The sequence below is a fragment of the Globicephala melas genome, chromosome 4, assembly GCF_963455315.2.
Source record: "Globicephala melas chromosome 4, mGloMel1.2, whole genome shotgun sequence".
In the NCBI taxonomy this organism is placed as follows: domain Eukaryota; kingdom Metazoa; phylum Chordata; class Mammalia; order Artiodactyla; family Delphinidae; genus Globicephala; species Globicephala melas.
In genome coordinates, this window is record NC_083317.1 from 25,393,931 (window position 1) to 25,416,744 (window position 22,814).

Here is a 22,814-nt window from a genome sequence, read left to right on the forward strand (position 1 = left end):
TTCAATTTAGCTTACCACACAAAATCTACTGATTTATTCAGGAAGACAAAATTCATACAAATTAATACAAATGTACACACACACACACACATTCTTGCATGGGTCTATATGGTCCAAAGTAATAGAAGAGAGAGTAAGGTTTCAAGCGGTTGAAAGAAGGGGTCAATCAGTTTATATTGGCCTTATGGAAGAAAGGAGACTTGGGCTACACCTGAGAGGAATAGTTGTTACTGACGTACTGAAGAGGCAGTGGGGACCACCGTGTAAGTGGGAGAGATCCTGAAATTTCAGGGAGAAGGGACAGTAGATAATCATGAGTTGTCCTAGCAAAAGACTCTCTCTCTGGGCAGTGGTCAGAGAAAGGGAAAACAATACCATATAAAGAAGGTGACATGTATACACTGCTATATATAAAACAGATAACCAACAAGGACCTACTGTATAGCACAGGGAACTCTACTCAATACTCTGTAATGATCTATATGGGAAAAGACTCTAAAAGAGTGGATATATGTATAACTGATTGACTTTGTTGTACACCTGAAATTAATGCAACATTGTACATCAACTATACTGCAGTAAAAATTAAAAAAAGAAAAGGTGTATCCAGATGATTGAGGATTACAAATTCTTGGTAAACAATCACGGGATTTATTCTTAGGACAAAATTTGGGAGTCCCTGAACACACTACTCTTTTTTAAAACCTTTCCAATGACCTGTTCCTAATAGGAAGGATGGAGTGGTTAGGAAGGATGGAACAGCAAGGGTAGGGTCTGCTGTTTGATTTTATTTCCTGAATATTTCTCTGCATTTCACAACATTTATTAGAAGTATGCTCTGAAAATACAAATACAACATCTATTCCTTTTTATTTTTCAAAGGTCAGCTTAAGGAACCCTTAGGACAGTCTCTCTACCATCTTCCAATAAGACAGAAGTTCATTATCCCAACTCTAGGAACTTATGCGTTTAGTAATTGACACCGGAAGAGTAATCCAGCTCTGGATCAAGATAAAAGGCAAAACCAAGTCCCTTCCCCATTGCTTTGCCTCTCCTTCCCTGCAGCTGTTGCAGTTGTGGGTGGCACAGACGATGGGGAAAGCCTAGTCTCCCTCCATCAAGTCCTGACTAAAGGAAGAAATGCATGGTGGGAGCTTGGAGCGAAGAGGTAGATCCCAGCAGCTGGTCTCCTATTCTGCCCAGAAAGATGGGTCGCCAAGAAAAGAAAAAGAAGTGCTAAATGTGGGCAGATCTAAGCTTAGAATGCAGCTGCCTATTTCCTCAGTCTCTGAGCAGCTGAAAAAGGACCAATGCCCACTAATTTCTATTTTGCCTCTTAATTTTGCCAACCAACTGGAGTTGTGAATTGCCTTAGTGAAAGCTCTTCATTATCTAACTGAAAAGATGAGGTTTAAAACAGTGTACAACCATAACTTCCATTCTTACCACACGTAAACAGTCATTTGTTCCCCTAGTTTATTGCAAACATATCTGTACTTTGTTCACTTAAGATATTGAGACAACACCAATGATCGTTCTTCAGAAACAAGAACTTTTTATTTGGTTAAAAGGAGCACAGAGACATTTGAAGACCAGATAGTTACAACTCTCTCTTGAGAAGAAGGAGCCACAAGCATTGAAGAAACTAGAAGGTAGGACGGAGGCACCCCAGTTTACTCTCTCAGCCAAACGTGAACAGCGAACACGTGATCATTGATGCCCTCCAACCCATTTTTATACTAATTCAGTTTCTTTCCTTGCGGAAATGTCAGTGTGCTGTGCTTAACTGCACACTAGTGGTGACCACTCAACTAGTCCCAACTGTAAAACCGCCTTATATGCTGACAGAGGCTAAACGGAGCTAGGAAAAACCTTAGACAAACTCTGTAGGTATCGGCCTCCAGGGTCAGTCCCAGACCCCACACAACCATCTTTGTGTTGTTGGCAAGGTAGGGGCCAAATCGATTCCAGAACCCTCAGAGAGCTATTTGTGGTTACATAGGCAATACGTGAAGACATATGATTTATATCATGTATGCCACTTTTGTTGCTCTAGATTGAGTATATTATTGTTTATACAGCTATTAACAAAGTTATTACAAAATCTGTTGAATTTTAAATGCAAAATAATTGTAAGGCACATGTCTTGCACAACTGAAATTAGACAATTCTTGCCTCCAAGTAAAATATTTGACTAGATTTATACCACGGTTAATGAAATAACTTCTTATTTCTGAAGAGATTTCCTAAACCTACTCTGACCCAAAGCAGAGAAACTAAAAGAAGATGAGCCATTTCTAGAAAAGAAACTTTTTCTATGGTAATATATTTATGTGTGTGTGAATTCAGTTGACAACAGTGATACATTTCTTTAATCAAAACAGCATGTATTTAAAAATGAAACACTGTAAAAATAAATACAAGAACAGTCCATTTTTATCTAACACTTATGTAAAGGAAAAATATTTTGCACACTGTAAACTTCAATGCAATTTACCTTACATTAACTAGATTACAACTTATGAAAGGTGAAAGAAACAAAAATAACTGCTTCCAATGCACATACTTCTCTGATGTGTTCATAGCAATTTAATCTGCATGGTCCATCCTATTTACTTGAAGTTTTGGTGCATCCTTTAGCAAAATAAGCATGTCTCACTCCATTATCAGCACAGCGTTATTTTATAAATGAAATGATAAACATATAAAAATTATTTTAATATTTGCCTCAAGGGGGAGCTTACAGTTCATCTTGTACATCGTTTGAGATTTCAAGCCATTCCAAGCTAATGTTCTGATGCCATTCCTTATACAGATCCAGAATTACAAAACTCTATTTTCTTTTCTGGAGCCAAGTCAATGAATTATTATACTTCCATGCCACTTTCTTTCCTGGTGCTTTTTGAAATCCACAGTGTGGACTGGTGTGGGCTAGTTTTTGTTCTTCCTTTACTGAAAAACAGAAGAAGTAATAAGTTCAATGTCTGAGACTTCTTATCAAACTAGGCATGTCTTGGTCCAACTGGAGACATGTCAGACCCTTATTATGAAAGCGTCTTTCTTCTCTCACCAGCATACTTTTTCATTCCTACAAAAAATTCTAGATTATTCCAGTATGTGAAGATGGTAATCAGTCTGTCTATCAGACATTGCAGAATTCCTTCAAAGAAAGAAATGAAGTCTTCCTAAACAAGCCTGAGTCATACAATTTTATAATATTACTTAACTGACTTCAATTTAACTGTGAATTTGTTACTAATAAATTACCATATCTAAATGATATGTTTTAGAGATTTGCACCCAATTAAGATCAGTACATCTCTATCTATGAAGTCATCTAACATGAATGGAAAATAAGCCAAGCAAAGGCTATGAAAAACATGAAAGCTTCCTAAATGGTTAAAACAAAAGGGTGGTTAAGTTATTAATGTGGCTTTAGTGTAGCATTAGTATTTATTTAATTTAGGAGTTATTATGAGTTAAGGAAACAAGACTTCTTATTTTGAACATGACATGGAATGACAGAAGCCATCATGTGTACCAGATTGGAATTTAAACTTTCTGCAAGGCATTCAGATGACAATGGAGTTGAGTCTTTGATGAAGTTTCTCCTTGCTTTCCTGGAAGAAAGGAAAAAGGGGAGGATCTAAGAGAGAATGAATTAAGTGCTAACAGCTTAATTTCAGAGGTAGTCTATGTTGATTTATTTTCTCACTCTGAGAATTTCAAACAAGTGAAAACTCCACGGGTCTTCAAAGTATAAAAACCTGGAAGACTTGAGAATGAGCGAAATCTCCACAACAACACACTATTTGGAAGAAGGAAAACGAACTTCAGAGAAAACTCCAAAAACAGGCACTTTACTAATGTTAATTTTAGAAATGAGAAGGTCTACATAATTTTTTTCAAATCCTTTTTTTTTTCAAATTGATTTGTTATTTACAGCTCTTCTGTAACAGTTTGGCTGGGTTATGGGGGGATTTCTATCAAATCCTCGCTCTACTTCATTGTTTGTCGTAATCATAAATTTTCTTTCCATCTATAGCCTTAGGAATTAAGGGTAAAAATTAGATATTTACTATTGTCTTTATTCTGCATAAAATATTGAAAAATAATTTTAAGTGTGTTGTGTGTATATATATATATATATATATATGAAAGTCAAGAGGACAAAATATGTCACAATAGGTAGTAGTAATTTGCCAGGCTTTATTTATCATTATTCAAAATGTCTTCTTTAAACAGCCAGTAAATCACAGGTTGGATTCTTTAAAAAATTTATGTGAACCATTTAGAGTTTACATCTATTTAATTTTTTTTCTGGGGCATTTTTACTTAGCAATTCTTTAGGGTTCATTTCAGGAAAAGAAGAAGATGAAGTAAAGTCAAAAGAGAAAAATGACTTATTTGCAGGTCCTTCCCTGAAGGAAGCATTCTCTTAATCAGTTGTTATTTAAAACACTTTGACAAAGATGTCTAATTTATTCTAGCAAGCACGCACTAATTAAAATCCACATCTTTTCCTTTTTCCTTTGATACATATTTATATTTCATACATTAATGTTTTAGTTTAATTGCCAAACTGACACATATGAAAAAATTTCACCTGTAACTCAGGGTATGCGTAAACAGATATAAAAGAATACTCTCAAGAATCTTGCTGTTAAGACATATCACTTTATTTCAAGATGCCTACTAAAAAGTAACCCATTTTTACCATTATACTATAGTTCCTATACTTAAAAGATCCTTTGGAAATAAAACAGAAGCTATGAATTGAAATTTTGAAAAGGTACTACAAAGTTCACTTACAAAACTCAAGTCTGTCATACAACTTGAGGTCAGAATTGAAAGGTTTAGCATTAATGCTTATATTTAATAAAAAGAGACAGTGTAACATAGTTGCATATGTTGTGAGCTTATAAGCATTCACATTTCAGGTCCATCACACACATTAGCTATGAGACCCAAGGCAAACTGTGTGACTCATCTAAGCCACCATCTTCTCAACTGAAAAATGGAAACAGAAGGATACCTACTTCATATGGCTTGTGAGGATTAAACGAGATAATTCATAATCCTATAATCAAGGTATATTTTATTAGATTATGTATACGGGTATGTACTGACAGACATGAAAATCAAAACTTTCTTAAGACAACTTAAAAATATAATTTTATGCTAAATTTTTAAAGAGTCCTGAAAACCTATTTAAAACTTTTCAAGTTGTCTCTGCATATATGAGTTATTTACCTTTTATGCAGCATCTGGAAACAGCAGGTTCCGAAAGCAACCAGTATCAGTAAGAGCAATGGGATCGTTGGTATAACAACATAGATTAGATTGGGAATTATTCCTACAAAAGTAAAACAGTCTTAACGTAAAGAGATAGTTGAGGCAGGATTCTGACATGAAAGTTGTATAAAATCTTTCCAAAAAGTTAAGGCAAAGTATAATTATTATCAATAAGATTCCAAGTAAAGTTCTTCCCAGAATACTGAATAATCTAATGAAATAATATATTCATGTTTCATTAGAAATTAAAAACAAAATATACTGCATGGTTGCCATGCTCCACTTAAATGTCCATATTTCCAAAACTATTATTAAATCTTCAGTTAAGATAGGGACTGGTTTTTACAACATATTAATAATCTCAGTTATCTCGCTTCATTCATCCTTCTCAGTTATTACTTTGAGAAACAAGTACTGATTATTAAAGAATAATCATGATTAAAATAATTGCTGATTTATTGGATATGTAATTATCCTAACTAATAAGCCCAGTACCATGATGATACGCGTGACTCTCTGAGATTAAACCAAAATACGTAAATATTAAATGATGATAGAGTCATAACCTAGAGACATAAGACTACAGAGGCATAAACACTTGATCTTCATTAAATTCTAAAATGGATCATCTTTTAATCCTGTTCTATCACATTTGATAACGTTAGGTATTCTTGGTAAAATAAAAAAGTGCCACACTGATGTCCCATACAGCTTAAAATGACTTTATCAAAAATTTTTTCAATGTCATAGGAGGGTAAATATTCCTAATGTAATTATTTACTGATCTATTTAATTAGATTTACATGTTCTGAATGGTTTTAAAATCAGACACCTGAAAGTGAAAAGCGCTAAAGTTTAATATCATGTCCATACAAGAAAAGCAAATTGGAAAACTATGCATTGAGCTAGCAAATTGAAAGCCATCATCATAATTAATCTAAATAATTCTGGTCAAAGTGGACAGGACTTAGATCAAACTCTCCATTTAACTGCACATCATTTCCTTTGTTAAGAGAAGAAAAATTAACTGAGGTCAAGTGATGGGGTATTTTGGGGATAATCTGCTATGTTTTCATCCACTCTTGAGCCTGTTAAAGTGACCGCAAGCATTTTAAGGATTCAAGACACATTTCCTTTCCTTTTCAAAAGACCATCATGATCCTTTACATATAAGAGTAAAGAAAAAAGAAAGTATTTCATACTCTTTCATGGATTTTGCATCACCTGTGGAAAGACTTTGAGACTTTGGGTCTTTGGCTCAATCTTTACGAAGTAACTAGTATAAATTAATATTCCTGTCCAATTGGCATGGGGCCATGCTAAAACAAGCCCCTAAAGGATCCTAAGAGCAGTTTTTGACTAACATGAGATTTGCACTGGGATTGCATTTTGTGTCTTTTGTAGACAGTGGCGTGCTGGAGACACAGAGTTGAAAGCTCATTGGATGCCTACTACCCAACCTGCTGTTCAGTGATGTCACTTGGTAGCTTGAAACTGACCAGGGTGGGAGTATCCACACCACAGAAAACTCAAAGTCTACAAATAAGGCTTTTTTAAGCCCAGCCCACCCCAGCCAATCCCTAAACATGTAACAGTACCCAACTGTTTATAGGCCACTGAATGCACCCATTTACATCATAACACCTACATACTGGGGAAGATCCTTGTGGATCCACGTTTTGGTGTAGGATATACTTAGTTTAGTACTAGATACATCCACTTAAGTGAAAATAGAAAGAAAACAAAATAGGTTTTTCTATTCAAAAACTAGCTTAGCATCATTTGTTCTAACCTAGTCCTAAAGTAAATTTCCATAGGCCTATATTTAGTGCACTATTTCACCAAGCAACAAGAAAAGTTGGGGCCAACGTGAAGCAAAGTGTAAAAGTACATTTTCTTCTCTTGATAGGTGAGTTAGAGACATGTGAACTAATTACCTGCCTCAGTAACAACCACGTTTTGATGAGTGTCTCCAGGTTGATTTGTAAAATAAGTCTTTTCTATCGGAGCTGTTGGATTAATCTCTGTAAATAATAAGTGCAGTTGTCATACATAATGATAAATAAGACAAATACAAATGCAGATGAAAATAAAAGTTTATTATAAAACAAAATAAACATTGATTTCTAAAAAACATTCCAGCTAATTGTATTTTGAATTTAAATTTATATGAAATGTTCTAACTATAAAGTCAACATTTAATTACCTCTGAATAAAGATCTCTTTGCAACTTGGATCCACTGGGTGAACCCCTGTAACCCCAAACTGCATTTAGCAATCCAGAGCATCTATGATGATGATAACCGACTACAGGTAATAATGACAAAGGAGGTACAAAAGTAGGAAAAGATAGGCAAGAATTGGTGAGCATAACATGAGACACTAACTGCGATTCAAAGACCAGCAGGATTATTTCTGTACTATTATTGGTGTATAATTTAGATTTCTCATCACAACAATAAGCAGCAGATAACTGCATATGGACTGCACCTGGAATTGATGATTCAAGTAAAAATGTTCTGAAGCACATTTCTGTCCCCTACAAACAATGTCATCTTAGATTTGCTTTCCAATAGTGTCTACTTCTTTAAAAAATAATCATAAATTAAGGCTTGCAAGTTGTTTCTTTCCCTGGTTTTATGAGGCAAGATTTCTTCAATTGTCACACACTTGAAAACTGTTGAAATTTCTTACAATGATCTGGTACTGCTCTCTTGCCTAATTATTTTTTTCCCTAGGGCACTATTAATTAAATTAATAGTTCAGAGAAAATAAATTGAATTACTAAGAAAATAACCTGTAAATTTGTTTTCATTTGTTCCAAAAATATAATTCTGTTTACTTTTGTCAATCATTGGAAAAGAAAAAAACACATGCAGCATCTTACATTAGTTTTAGAATATTAAATCATTTTAATGTCATGTTTACTCTAATTTGGTCACATAGTCTCTATTCATTAGAAGCTTAATCATACACCATCCTATAATAATATTTATTATTCTGATACACGTATATTACCCTGATACTTTGCCCGACACAGTCCTATCCTACACAGAATTTAGGCACTCTATGCCCCTAGGTGCTCAACTGGTATTTGCTGAACAAATAATACAGATATTATGCAATTTATCAACATAGAACTGGTTATCTTTAAAATATTTTAACAAACTTTACTGCAACTGCCGATTAAGTAACAAAATTTTAGAAACATAATCTCCTACATACTATTTTTAATGTCTAAGAGCAAGAGTACTTAATGTAGGGCTTCCCTGGTGGCGCAGTGGTTGAGAGTCCGCCTGCCGATGCAGGTTCGTGCCCTGGTCAGGGAAGATCCCGCATGCCGCAGAGCGGCTGGGCCCTCTGTGAGCCATGGCCGCTGAGCCTGCACGTCTGGAGCCTGTGCTCCGCAACGGGAGAGGCCACAACAGTGAGAGGCCCGCGTGCCACCAAAAAAAAAAAAAAAAAAAGAGTACTTAATGTAATTTTAATAAATATAAAAATCAGATTCAGAAGTATCCCCTTAAAATGTCTTTGGATAACACTGATAGACCCAAAGAATAGATAGTCAATGCACAGAACAGTGACAACAGCAACAACAAAAAAGGTGGAGAAGAGAGTGAGAAAACTCAGCCGTGAATTATTCAGTTTCTGTAGAGCTAGGTTAATTTTTTACCACTTTGGATATCAGTAGCCATGCTATTAGACAGTACGCAGGAACAGAAGCAGGAGACTAAGTTCACGTGGTACTTTTGGTATAGTTGGAGAAAAAAGTTCAAAATAATCTGTAAATTGTAATTAGTCTCACTACTTGATCCTCCAATCCCCTCACCACTAAGAAGTTAACTACTGGGCTTCCCTGGTGGCGCAGTGGTTGAGAGTCCGCCTGCCGATGCAGAGGACGAGGGTTCGTGCCCCGGTCAGGGAAGATCCCGCATGCCGCGGAGCGGCTGGGCCCGTGAGCCATGGCCGCTGAGCCTGCGCATCCGGAGCCAAAGAAGTTAACTACTTACCATCAGAAAAGCACTGACTATACAAGCAAGGAATTTAATCAAACCAACATCCTTCATAAATAAGACACTAAGCTCAAGGAAAGAAGGTTAACTACATACAAAATATATAAAAATGAAAATATTTAAAGTAAAACAAAGTAGAAAAATTCCATACATTAATAATTCTAGGAACTTTTACACTGTAGAAGTGTACACGTGCTTCAAAAACAAAAAATACGTGAAAGAATCTTGTTAAAAAACTATAGGTATTTGAAGATTTAGGTAGAATATAGAAGATAAATGAAAAACTAATTTTATGTCTAAAATGCTCTTCCATGAGTAACATAAACCTAGACTACCTAATACAAAACAAGAGGATTCTGGGGAATAGTGACCTGAATAATGTGGTAAATATAATATAAAATAAAATAAAATACAAAGGGTCACCTAAAAGCTCAAAGAATGAAGATAATATTGTATTAAGAATATGCTGTAATATACTTTGTTTCATTTAATAGTTTCAAGCACACAGTGTCACAAATTTAAAATATCAAAGAATTTCAACTTCATATTTTTCTAGGAAAAAAATTAAGACAAAGAACCTAAGTGTGTAACAGATATAGCTTTGCAAAGGCTTCTAGGAGGGTAATGATGCATTTAGCAACCAAGAGGTTTAAAGACTAAACTCACCAGGGATAAAGAAAGTAGGCTAACATACTCAAGAACAGGATAAACATAAGAGAAGGGTAAATCTAATCCAAATAATCCCTTGTGCTTTACAGTCTTATGAGAAGAAGAAGACTCATGTAATTTCAACAGAATAATGGAAATAGCAGTACTTGATTGTAATTGCCTTCCACGAACACATGTTATGAGGTCAAGCAGACAGCCCTTGGAAGAGTTCAAATGAAACTTCCAAACACTGAAAAGAGGAAAACAGCAAAAAAAAAAAAAAAAGAAAGAAAAAAAAAATCCTCATAGCCTAAATATCTAATTTGACTTTCTTTGATGATTAAAACGATGAGTTTACATCGTTCTGATTAGTCTCTCTTTTGGTCAGATATCAATTCAGTTGAGCTGTTCTAGTCAAAGGAACTCAAATTTACTATTTCAGCAGGAAACCACACTAGCGTAGCTCAGGTCAGTGCGATCTTCCCACGTGCTACATACGGCAATAAGTTGGAGAGTTCAAACAAAAGCAAACTGCCTGCCGAGGCATATTCCAAAGAATGAGGATCACGCGGAGAACGAGGCACACGCCCCTACTTTTCTGCACCATGGTTCTCTGACTTTCACTGAGGAGCACAAACCAAGTATCACGTCATGAAATGATAAGCTAATGTCCCAGGAGAATGTTGATTGCTTCCCTTAAATTCACCAGAAAATCTAAAGAACTACGGATCAGATGTGTAAACCTACAGGTGCTTTGGTGTCTTACACCTACTTCACACACACTATACTAAATTTTGAAATATTTTTAAATAGATATTTATTCTTCATAAAATCTGTTTACAAAAACACAGTTTGGCCTTAATATTAGAAATAATTATTTTCTCTTAAAAAAACCCCTCTGGATGTTTTCTAGTTGCTCCCTTCTATTTAACTCATAGGGCAGTTTGCTTTATAGCCTAGTGTGCTTCAATACTTTGTCATCAAACTGCAAAGTAATTCCATGTTTCACAGCAGAAAAACAAAACAAGCCAAAGGTAGTGAAGGTTAAAGATAAAACTTAATATAAGCAAATATGCACAAAATCTGCTCCTACGGAATTACAATGCTTCCTACCTGGTTCATACTTGCAGATGTAATTGTGCTTCATGTTGCACCTGTCGTCATTCCACTGGTAAAGGTAGGGACCCCCGAGGCCAGGATTGGCTGTTGGCTGATGATACATCACAACACACTTTTCACTTCCACAGGAAGGTTCATCAGTATACCAGTTTCTGCCAAGTACAGAGCAGCAGGAACACTTCTCAGTGACTTCGCCTGTTCTATTCTGACATCCTCTACAGATAACAGAAATCTCCCTTTGTCCTCTGCCCTCTGAGTAGCCCCCTTTGCGTCCTCAGGATCCCTACTCACCGGTACTGGGAACTACTTCCATCGGACCACTGGTAGAGATCTGGGCAGGCACCAGATGTTTGCCCCTCTCCATTTCTCCAAAGCCCTATCCAGAAATCACCATCAGAAATTCCGGTTCCAGGCTTTGTCAGGTTTTGCAACATGCTTTCTATTAACTTCTGTTCTGCTTCATTCTCAAGGCTGAGAAGGACTCCCCCTTCGCTCTCACAAGCCAGGCGTGCCTCCTGAAAGCTCACTCGGCTGGATAGCTCATGGAAGTAGGCCATCTTGTAGCAGGGATGTTTGAAATCAGCAAAACATACCTTTTGGCCTGAAGAAAAAAGATGCCCATGTACTGATTATCTGAACCATATTCATAATGCTACTTACTACAAATTAAAATGAAAGAACCAATCAAAACAGAAACAATCTGCCAAGAATGCTTCTCCCATTGAACCACTGCATAAAGTTTATTTTCTAGATTCTTATTTCAATTTACAAAAGCAAATTGATTCCCTAATAAACTTGTAACATAAACTTTTAAAGGAAATTTTTGTAAAGGGAAGTCATAATTCTCCTGGCTTAGATTTTGTAAACTGACACCATAGTGAGTGAAAGTAGCTTAAAAAAATGTCAGGTATTCACAGTAAAGGAAGCTAAAAGGTCAAAATTATGAAATAAGAATCATAATTCATAAAGGAATTATTAAAAACAAGTAAAAAAAGCAAATTTACATAAGGTATCATGAAGTGAATACATTTAAATAATTGAAATTTAAATAAAGTGGCAAATTTAAGGTGTAAATATTTGTTTTTATTGTATATATCTGAGAGCAAATACATTAAAATTGAAAGTTAACAGAAGTCAGAATGAAGGTAACACTAATAATAAACAATTTATTGGGGACTTCCCTGGTGGCACAGTGGTTAAGAATCTGCCTGCCAATGCTGGGGACACGGGTTTGAGCCCTGATCCAGGAAGATCCCACGTGCTGTGGAGCAACTAAACTCGTGTGCCACAACTACTGAGGCCACGTGCCACAACTACTGAAGCCCACACGCCTAAAGCCCGTGCTCCACAACAAGAGAAGCCACCGCAGTGAGAAGCCCGTGCACTGCAACGAAAAGTAGCCCCCGCTCGCAGCAACTAGAGAAAGCCCACGCACAGCAATGAAGACCCAACACAGCCAAAAATAAATAAATTTTTAAAAACCAATTTATTAATATAATATTGTATTAGAAGTGACAGGTTAACTTGCTAGAGTACTTATAGAATACTCAGAATTTGGAGGTGAAATTGAAAATGTAATTTTTATTTTCACTGGTATTTTAAAGGTTTTTATAAATTACAGCACTCAGTTTAACCATCTATCCTGATATCTATTAATGATTTTAGAAGTCACTATATAGAGAATATAAATTTGTGTCAAGATATTAAATGAAACCACAAGTTAAGCTTAAAATAATTCTTGAGATCTCTTAATGAAATATCACCTTTTATTATCAAGCTTCATTGCTGTGACATCACTATACTGCTCAGACTACATCAGTGAAGACTTAAATACATAGGCAATGAAAGTTTGACTTAAAAGCCCTCTTAAAATTGAATTTCACATACCTCTAGGAATTGAGCACAATGAATATTCCTAATTACTTAGTGACATAACTACAAATATGAATGATCATATTGGGTCATAATACAGCCATATATGTAACAGGGATATTACAGTGTACAGGATTTAGCAGTGGAATTCCTATTGTTGTACTGTTTACACCTGCCTCTTTCTTTTTTTTTTTTTTGCGGTACACGGGCCTCTCACTGCTGTGGTCTCTCCCGTTGCGGGGCACAGTCTCCGGACACGCAGGCTCAGCGGCCATGGCTCACGGGCACAGCCACTCCGCGGTATGTAGGATCTTCCCAGACCGGGACACGAACCCGTGTCCCCTGCATCGGCAGGCGGACTCTCAACCAGTGCGCCACCAGGGAAGCCCTACACCTACCTCTTTTTACCACCAAATATGTATGCCAAGATTATAGACGCAATCTCCAGAACAGTCATGCTGTTTTGTTTTGTTTTTCATTAGCTTCCTTGGTTCACCTCTGATCTCTGCTGTCAACTTTAAAAACTGCCTTGGATCCCTCTCTGTCACTGTTCCTTAACCACAGCCTGCTGTCCACAGCTTCCACTACCCTTTTAGTCCCTCTGATTTCAGCTTGAGGTTTGACCTTGGAAAATAGACTATCTAGTATTTTATGTAAAATTAAGGCAAATTACTTCATGCTAAGAAATCAAGGCATAGTTTCACTGCTTACAATTCTTGTTGGGATTGAAGGCTTTTTCATTATGCATTTAATTCTGTAGCCAATCAAGAAAATTTGACAGTAGTGAAGGGCTGGGGGGGGGGGTGTATTATATTTAAACATTGGCAAAAAAAGTAAAGCATTCAAGCTTTGTATTCTTAATTACAGTATATCACACTGAGCCAGCGTCGGTATCACATCCATTCTCCCCCAGAATCAGCAATTAATGACTGGTGATGACACTTAGAGGCAGGAGGGAGCAGAAATCAGTGGAAGGCCATTAACCTCACAACAGTGTCTGAGTAATAGGCATTCAATAAGTTGACACTGCTGAGAACAGCCAACTAATAACAGAGCAGTTCCAGCAATGCAAGCAAGACAGCCAGTTGTCCTCTTTGTCTCATTAACTGTGATCTGGACCCAGGAGCAACACACTGAATAATAAGAACAAATTAGGAGACTGCCCCAACTAATTGTTAATGAAAAATAACAGGCTCCTATGAGTGACCACGGGGAAACTGGAATTAAAGAGACGTCAAGAGGACAAACCAGTCTGAAACAAATAATCCTGGAGAGATGACCACGGAAGTCCCAATGGTTGATCCTAATAAAATTATTATTTTTTAAAAACTTCTCCTAATTTATTATTAGGGTTTGTGATGTCTTCATTGTTTAAAATGGTTGTTCCTGGAAATACTCTAGCAATGCCATTAAGCCTAGTGATTTTTATGCCTGTATTTTTAAAGCAAGCTCTGTTTCCATTTTTATCTTCTACATCTTTTTCATATTTCTAAGTCTCAAAATATATCTGGACTACATTCCCTTGAGTTTTCAGTTTGTTCAGTTTTTTACTCCAAGAACTCTCAGACTTCAATTTGATTCCAGCACTTGTGAAATATTAAGTTGACCAATGAGATTGTTTTGCAAGATAATAGAAAGAAGCCAAATTAAAAAAAAAAAAAAAAAAGATTAGCCAGAAGTTTTAATGAGTAAAAATTATTTATGTAACAAAGCCAGCACAAGTTCGGAAAATGCCTAGGTATGACATATATGCTAAAAGTCTCTTCTCATTATCTTTGATGTACTAAAAATAAATGCAGCAGAGATTTATTACTTATGGTGAGAATACAAGAATGATGATGAAAATTACCTTATTTATAAAATTAAAATAGCACTTCTAATTAAATACATAAGAGAGCTTTAAGTGTCTTGTAGAAATTCCTAATATCACTATTAGGTACTAGGAATGTCAATCTGTAGATAAATGTTAGTCTGTAGAGAAATAATAACAATAATAATTAAAGAAAAATCCATAGACAGGGATTATATTTAAAATAATTAAGAACTAATACTGCACAAGCCCTGGATCACAGCCAGCCTTGGCACTCTCTATGCCGGGCATCCTCGCTTTGGCTGTGGATGATGGAGTGGTCCAAGGGTCTTAGATGAGGGGATGCAGACTGTAGTGGCTGCATAGCAGGGGGAATCTCAGAGGATCAGGACAGTGGCCAATTACCAACTACAGACAGATATTAACTCCAAAGTGCATTAATTGAATATCAGCTGTGTCCACAAATTTTAAACTGAAAAGTCACTAGCAGTTCAGATCTAGCAAAGCAGTTTTAAGGAAATTATAGATACATTGTAGTTTTTATGGTATCTCTATATAAAATCAGTTAAAGCTGACACTGGGAATTTCTTCATATCCAATTCTCTTTTACTACTGATTTCCACCTTATGGTGCAACTTTGGTCCAAGTTGCAGCAAAATCAGCAGAAACAGCAGCTACTGAACTGCTCACCACGATTTCAGCTGATCACACTTGGCTGTAATAGCAGTGGAACTCCCAACAGCTGGGAAACAAATGTTGCCCTAATTCCCAGAAAAGTCCCATTAATACGGATCTTCTCGAAGCAACTTTCCCACTTCGGTAAAGGCTAATCTTCTTAGGGAACACTTATAATTAGCTCCTTTCTCATTCTGTGAGATCACATAGAGAATTTCCTTTTCTCTTACTTTTAAATATTATATTCAGATAAAATCCTCCATCGACTATTTTGACCAGCAGAAAGCTAGTCTTCCATCTACTACATCTAATCTTCCATCTACTATCCTACCCCCCATAAAATATTCAGATAACCATAGAGTAGTTTTTATCACATTAAGGCTACCTTGATACTGTCTAACAATAATTTACTAAATGTTACCTAACACCTGTAGTGGGAAACCTCCCTTGATTGTTGGCTTATGTGCAAGAAAGACCTTTCACCCAGGATTCTACACCTCCTGGTTTCATACATACACACACACGTGCACACACGCACACTCACACACAACTACATACATACACATGCACTTTAATTTAGAGATAATTTTCAGTATTGCCTACTAAAATAAACATTCCTATCATTATCACAGCTAAGATTCTGCTACTATTTCCATGCATAGATAATTCTGTCCTTTTTCTCAGTCATGAAAATTCCTTTAGCGCTAAATATTGGCAGAGTTTTCGATGCTTTTAGCAACAATGTAAAAGCAGGGCAAAACTCATAAAGTCATGGCAGTTTACTTTTTTCTTCCTGAATAGAAAGGATCTATGACTTGGCTTTGATTTGCTTATATTTATCAATTTTCTGGAAGTTAAGTCTTCATTTAGTTATGAAAGTAAGAACATTTTTCTTATACCTCACACTATAATCATATATTGTCAAATTAAATAAGCATTGAATTTATATCATATTTTTCAGTGAAAACATGGAAGATTATGAATTTCTGTTGTTCAGTTATGATCTACCTTTAGTTGCAAAGAAAAAAACCAAGTTGTACAAAAGAGGACCTACATGATAAATCTTCCCCAAAGCAGACTGACCAGACTTTGGACATTTTACTAAAATCCCACAGAATAATTTGTTTTTCATAATTCTTTCTTACTCTACTCAAAATCAAAGGAATAAATATGCTGCAACTACAACATACAATGTGACATGACCTCCAATAGTAAAACTTTCAAACTAAAAAAGGGAATGTTCTCAACCATAAGTATTCTGCTTTCAGTGTTCAATATTACACCTACTTTTTAAGACATTTCATTATAAAAATGTTTTGTTATAATAAATTTTATTTTTTCAGGAAATTTTATAATGCAATTAATTGCATAGTGCACTATTAAGATTGTGCTTGAATCCGTTTTCCTATATTGATAAACAACCAAAACTGTAGTCTTGGTCATTGTTTGCATGATGGTGGCATCTGCAAGCCCTACATCTCCACCTGGGAAGTATCACAAACTTTCTGAGAAGGGTATGAAATTTATTTTTTTAATCCAGTATTTGAAATCAAAATCTAGATAATAAATTGTAAACCAAGTAGATAAATTGTAAACTGCGTGAGTGAAGAATTCAAGCATTCAATCACTAAGAGCTGGCTTGGAATCCCAGAACTGTACTGGAACTGTGGGGACGTTGGGGACATTATTTAAACTTTCCTGACCTCAGTTTTCTCACCTAAAAAGTGAGAGTGGTTAGGAGTTTTAAAGAAATAATGACAATAATAATAGCCTGACAGGGGACTTCCCTGGTTGTCCAGTGGTTAAGACTCTGCGCTTCCACTGCAGGGGGCACGGGTTCAATCCCTTGTCAGGGAACTAAGTCCCACATGCCATGTGGCATGGCCAAAAAAAAAAAAAAAAAAAGCCTGACATTTATCAATAGTTTAGTGTGCAGGGCCTCACTGCTAGCACAATCCACACCTTTGGGTAAATTAGGAAAGATGATCTCTCCTGGTGATACAGGCTGCTCAGCTTGAAAAAGTTATGCTCTCCTCCAGGTTGCCTCAGCTGCAAGCACAGGGACTGCCACGTTGAGCGCCCCCTCACAGCTTCCTGGCCGGCAGCTGTGTCCATGAAACAACCTGCACTACTGTGTTTGAACCCCTTTAACCCTGCAACAACTCTGTGATGAAGGTGCTTTCATCCCATTTTAAAAATGAGGCAAGGGAGGCATAGAAAAGTTAAATAATTTGCCAAACTCACATGGCTCATAAATGGTAAAGTGTTTAGAACCAAGCAGACTGGCTCCACAGTTCATACATGTCCCCAGATTTCTATGCTGCCTCCATGGAGGTCTCAGATATATTTTTCTAAGGTGAAGAATTTCATGAATAAAGGGATTGATTAATATGTACATTATTACTATGACCTATGTTACCACGTTCAGCATTGGTCTGTTATTGATACCAGATGGCTAACATATACTAGGGGTTGTACATTGAGGGTTTGTTTCTAAGCAGAATGTAGATTTTCTTTTACTGAACATTTAGACACAGGATCCATATTGGAACATCTATCTCAGATTTTCAGACCCTTTATGTCCTTAATGATTTTTTTATCTAGCCCTTCTATTTTCCAAGTAAAACAAACAAGGTCCCAACTGAACTTTTTCCCAATTACAAGGAGTCAAATTGTCAGGCTGTGTTACATTATCAGTAATATGTTAAAACAGTGAAAGAAACAATCTTGTGTCCATCCGTCCACCTGAGTGCAAAGTACCTAACAGAAGAGAGAGGGTTGGAGAAAGTAAAATTGCTAGTGAGACCATCAGCTGAATTTCCACTTTGGACACCTTTATACAACACTGTCCACTTTCTAATGTTAATGTAACAGATATTGCCATCTTCCAGAAAAAGAATTACAAAAACAAAACCATAAAATGATGAAAAACAGCCGTTAAGGATTAATGGCTATGGTGAATGTGTAGTTTATTACATGACTGGTAATAAGATTAATTTGTTCCTTTCTTGCCCAAGAGATACTTAAAGTAATTGCATCTCTGAAAACTGCACTGTCATCACTTTATGCTTTTGATGATGTCATGGAAAATAGTACCATAGGCTGGAATACGCTCAGCAGTTTTTTCTTTTTAATTTTAAAAAGTTTTTGTATCTCCCTTGATCTAGGTTACTGGTCACCACCCATGATTTTGCAATATTCTGTGGCATTCGCATGATCAAAACGGAAGTGTCTAAATCGTCCAGTCTTCTAAATAAAATGTTTGCCAATTTAAATAAGTTCAAATTAATACATATTAAAGTGTTCTGCAGAAATATGGAGGTACCATGAAATACACTTAATGCTTTCTGCAGCATAAACAGGTTGATGGATCACTGCTGTGTGCACTAAAAAGAGAAAGTAAAAACAGACACACACATTACTTCAAAACACTTCAAATGCTTAAGAATATGCATGTGCTCTTCAAACATATCCTCCCATCTCAGAGACCTGAATTTTGAACTCTTCTTTTTCATATGTATCCTTATACCCAAAAGTAAAATCCTCTTACTTTTGTTCTAGAGGTGTCATTACCCACCAGTCACTTCACAGATTTAAATGATGGCAGACCCCAGAGATATCCTCTACACATCTGTGTGTACAACAAATCAGTACAGGTCCAAGATCTTAAAAGTAGTTCCCAAGTTAGAATCACAAATTCACTAAAAAAAATATTTGATCATTATCCTTATAGTTTATATTTTTATTGCCTATCCATGAATCAAAATAAGCATAGCCAGTAATCTACACAAATACTTTTCTATTACTGCTAGCTGCTATTAAATCTTATGGGGCAGATTATGATGATGTTTGAAATGTTATTTCTCATTTAAATATTTTCACTTCATTTATAAATAATGCTCTCAACTTTAAAAATGGTGGTGTAGCTAAAAGTATCAGAAAGTATCTTATTGAATAAAGTACTAAAATGAGAATTGCTGTAAAGCATTATTTTGAGAGTTCCTGTCTTTTTTTCTGCAGTAATTATTTTGGTACACTGAATAGAATTATAAATGGTTGTGCTGATATTCAATAATTAGAAAATCTATTCCATATATTGTAAGTATGCTCCTAATAATGGCTCCAAAGAGTTTGTTTCACTTGACAGACAGCTGAGTAGAATTTTGGTAAATGGTCCCTAACGGCATGAAAAAGTTTATGTACTTCTCAAAGCTTAACATCAACCAGGGAGACATTAGACCTACTTCTTCCAAAATGTCAGGCTTTAAACTCCTCTGTACTCATGCCATTATGGCTGAAATACATATTATAAAAAATTAGTCTTCAAAGGATAAAATCACAAATCAATTTCTAATGGTTAGACTTCAATGTGAGTTTGTAAGGCCAAAGACAATTAAATTATTCATAAGAAAAAACATAACTGTTTTAATATCAAGTAAACATCATCATTTATGTTAAATCAAATAGATCATGTTCAGTTAATTAGAAATTTTCCAGATGGCACCTACAAGATGCCTATAAATACTTAATAGGAAAACAGAGCAAAAGGTTTGCAGCAATTTATGCAATAATAGAACACAAAATAAACTTTTCATCAACAATTTTTTCAAGTTTTTTTTTTTAACTTTATGTATTCTTTTTCTCCCTTTGCAAAGTTTAAGGCATACAATAAGAATATACCTAGTGGATATTATTTAAGTCAATGAAGTGTTTCTATGTGTTTAAGAAACACCTTATGCTCAAAGCCTGATCTCTGCTGTTAATTCATTTGCAAGAATAAATCTGACAGAGACAAGGGCAGTCAGATAAGTAATTTACACATTCAGATGAGTTTTATGGTGAACTTATTTTTAAGCTAAAATAGGGGGAATGGGATCTAATGCTATGGCTTTTGTAACCTCCTTGTTTGATACTGTAAAGTTTTCATTTTATAAATGAATAATAATAACAGCCTGAAAAAAATGTAAGCAACACGCACTTCCAAGTGACATTTCACAATGTATTTAATTCCAGTGTCTCCTGAGGGCCAAAAAGTTAGTGGAGAGTGATTGATAACCAGACATTGAAGGATTATATTCAGAAGATGTAGAACATCACATTGCTGAGGGAAGATCAGTAACGATTAAGCTTAATATGCCAGTTTCTAAAGGTCTAGTTTCACTACTGATTAAGTTGCTGTTAGCTGTCATCTACCTCTACCTCTAGTGACACCTGTTACACAGATGCACAGAACGTGAAAAGGAACTTGTGCTTTTTACATTAAAAAACTTCCCACACTTAAAACACATGCCCACATACATTCAACAAATATTTATTGCAACACTTTAATTAGCATCACAAAAGATTTCAATAAGGATAGCCATGCTCAATTTTCCTGTAAGGTCCTGTTCATTCATCCTAGGCTTTTGAGAATCTTTATGTTTTTTAAGAGACCTTCCCCAAAAGTAAGGGAGAATGAATGCAACACGAGTTGCTCAACAATAGGACAATGAAAGTGGAAGGAAAAGAAAAATCAAAGCCAGCTCCGGGAAGCTTGCCAATTCCGATCCATTTCCCTTGCACTGACTCGACCGACCTAATTGGGCACCCACTGTGTGCACAAACCTGCATCGATGACCATGTACACCTCAACCCAACTCGAGCAGACTTCATGTTCTGAGAAGTCCCCAACTTGGAATGAGGTATGTAAGGGCGTCCTCACACAACGACCAGTCCCCTGGTCTTTGTCAGCCCTCCTGAGAACAAAGGCTGCATGCCCCTGGGTCTGTGAGCCCCACACGGCGAACAGGTCTGGTCTCGGAAATCATCTGAGTGAACCCTGTGCGGGCGAGGACTGAAGTCGAGCCAGGACGACATGGGGTGGCATTTCTGCAGCGGTTCCTCTGTCTCTGGGCTCCCTCTGCCTACGCCGTACCCCACCCCTTCTACAGGTACCAGCCCTACCCTGCGGCCAACTCTCTTACAAAGAAAGTCGACATTAGTCCTAGACAACGCTGTACTGCTCAGGATGAAGCGGGGCTCGCTTCTCAGCTACTGAACCTGGCGCTTCCAAAACAGTTAAACTTTTCTGTGTGTTTAGTGGGGCTGGGGAGAAAGCAGAATACAATCAATTCCTCCCTGCCTCCTCCGGCCCCCTACCTACCCCGCACGGGTTTCCAACCCCTCGGAGAGCCTCCACCCCAGGACAGGCCGGTCCGCACCGCCCTCGCGCCCCGCCGCCCTCTCTCCCGGCTCGTGCGCTCGGCGGATGGCCCCGGACTCACCGCTGACCACCCGGCGGCAGAAGGCCCCGTGGCCGCAGAGCAGTGCGGCACCCAGCAACAGCGAGACCACGCGGCTCATCGCGGCGCGGCGGCGGCGGCTGCGGCGGCAGCAGGTGTGGCGTGGAGCGAAGGGGCCTCTGCCCGCCGCGCAGCCGGGGCTCTAACCCCGCTGTCTCCCTGCCTCCCCGCGGGGCCCTACTCCGGCCGCCCGAACCCGACTGCCCGGCCCCCTGCACGCATCGCCTCTGGCCAGACCTGGCGCCGGGCGCGCTGGTGCCGCGCGCGAGTGTGCCGGGCTAGAGCGCACGACCCTGAGGGTGCGCGTCTCGGGAGAGGCAACAGAAGTTAGGGGGTCCCGTGTCTATCCCAGAGGTGAGGCAGGAGCCTCGATTTGGATCCCACCGCGCCCTTGGCGCCTCTCCTCGGCCTCTGGCAAGTGAGGGGCTGGGCCCATGCGACCTCCTGGTCGCGGCTCCCGCAACAGCAAAGCAGCAGCTCTGCGCTGGAGGCGCCGTCTTATATACCCACATGCCGAGGTTCCAGCCCCTCGCGAGTAATAATTTTTAACTACTTCGTCTCTCCTGTCATGCGGAGCATCCCGGCCCCTCCCCTAAAAACAGGAGCCACTTTGCAAACAGTCCAGTCAGCGGCCCCACCTCCTCTCCGCTCCTCCCGGTTTCCTGTTTCCATTCGCTAGACGACTGGATACTCATTTGTGTAAAATGTGACAGCTTTGCTATTAAACTCTGGCGAAAGTTGGATCCATTTGATCTTCTCAAAGATTAATGTCCACGGGGATGCCAAGTTGTGGGGCCTTTTTTTTTTTTTTTTTTCTGTGCTCAATTGTTTGCTCATATGTATTGCTAGATGCAGGGCACTAGCCACTATTTAAAATGGATTGGCGGAGTGGGAGCCAAAACATGCTCCGTGAATTATACAGTGTGGCAGGTTTTTCTCCACCTAGGTTCTGCAAGTAGATTAACTTCCAAGCAGGCTGTTTGACTAAGTTGCCAAGGAGTAAATTAAAGAGAATATTTGAAACAGTTTTCCCAAATGATTTCAATCTCAGTCTTTGTAGCTCTAGGGAAAACCATCAACATAAAATAAATTTTCTGAATA

General features: G+C 37.5%; 1 protein-coding gene across 1 annotated transcript; it reads right to left on the reverse strand.

The window, feature by feature from the left end:
• Positions 1-2,751: 2,751 nt before the first annotated feature.
• CHODL (chondrolectin) lies at positions 2,752-21,774 on the reverse strand. The gene is made up of 6 exons (XM_030877744.3): positions 21,696-21,774; positions 11,367-11,676; positions 11,070-11,227; positions 7,233-7,319; positions 5,254-5,356; positions 2,752-2,952 (listed from the first exon to the last, which is right to left on the reverse strand). Exons 1-6 carry the CDS (start codon positions 21,772-21,774, stop codon positions 2,868-2,870), a joined length of 822 nt encoding a protein of 273 aa, XP_030733604.1. The 3' UTR covers positions 2,752-2,867.
• Between the last annotated feature and the right edge of the window lie 1,040 nt (positions 21,775-22,814).

What these genes read in the sequence shown, in the direction of transcription:
- CHODL (XM_030877744.3), bottom strand. Translation starts at nt 21,774, where the DNA reads ATGAGCCGCGTGGTCTCGCTGTTGCTGGGTGCCGCACTGCTCTGCGGC. An exon ending in CTGCCGCCGGGTGGTCAGCG is followed by an intron (nt 11,677 to 21,695) that starts GTGAGTCCGGGG and finishes TTTTTTCTTCAG; the next exon opens with GCCAAAAGGTATGTTTTGCT. An exon ending in CATCTGCAAGTATGAACCAG is followed by an intron (nt 7,320 to 11,069) that starts GTAGGAAGCATT and finishes TATTATTTACAG; the next exon opens with AGATTAATCCAACAGCTCCG.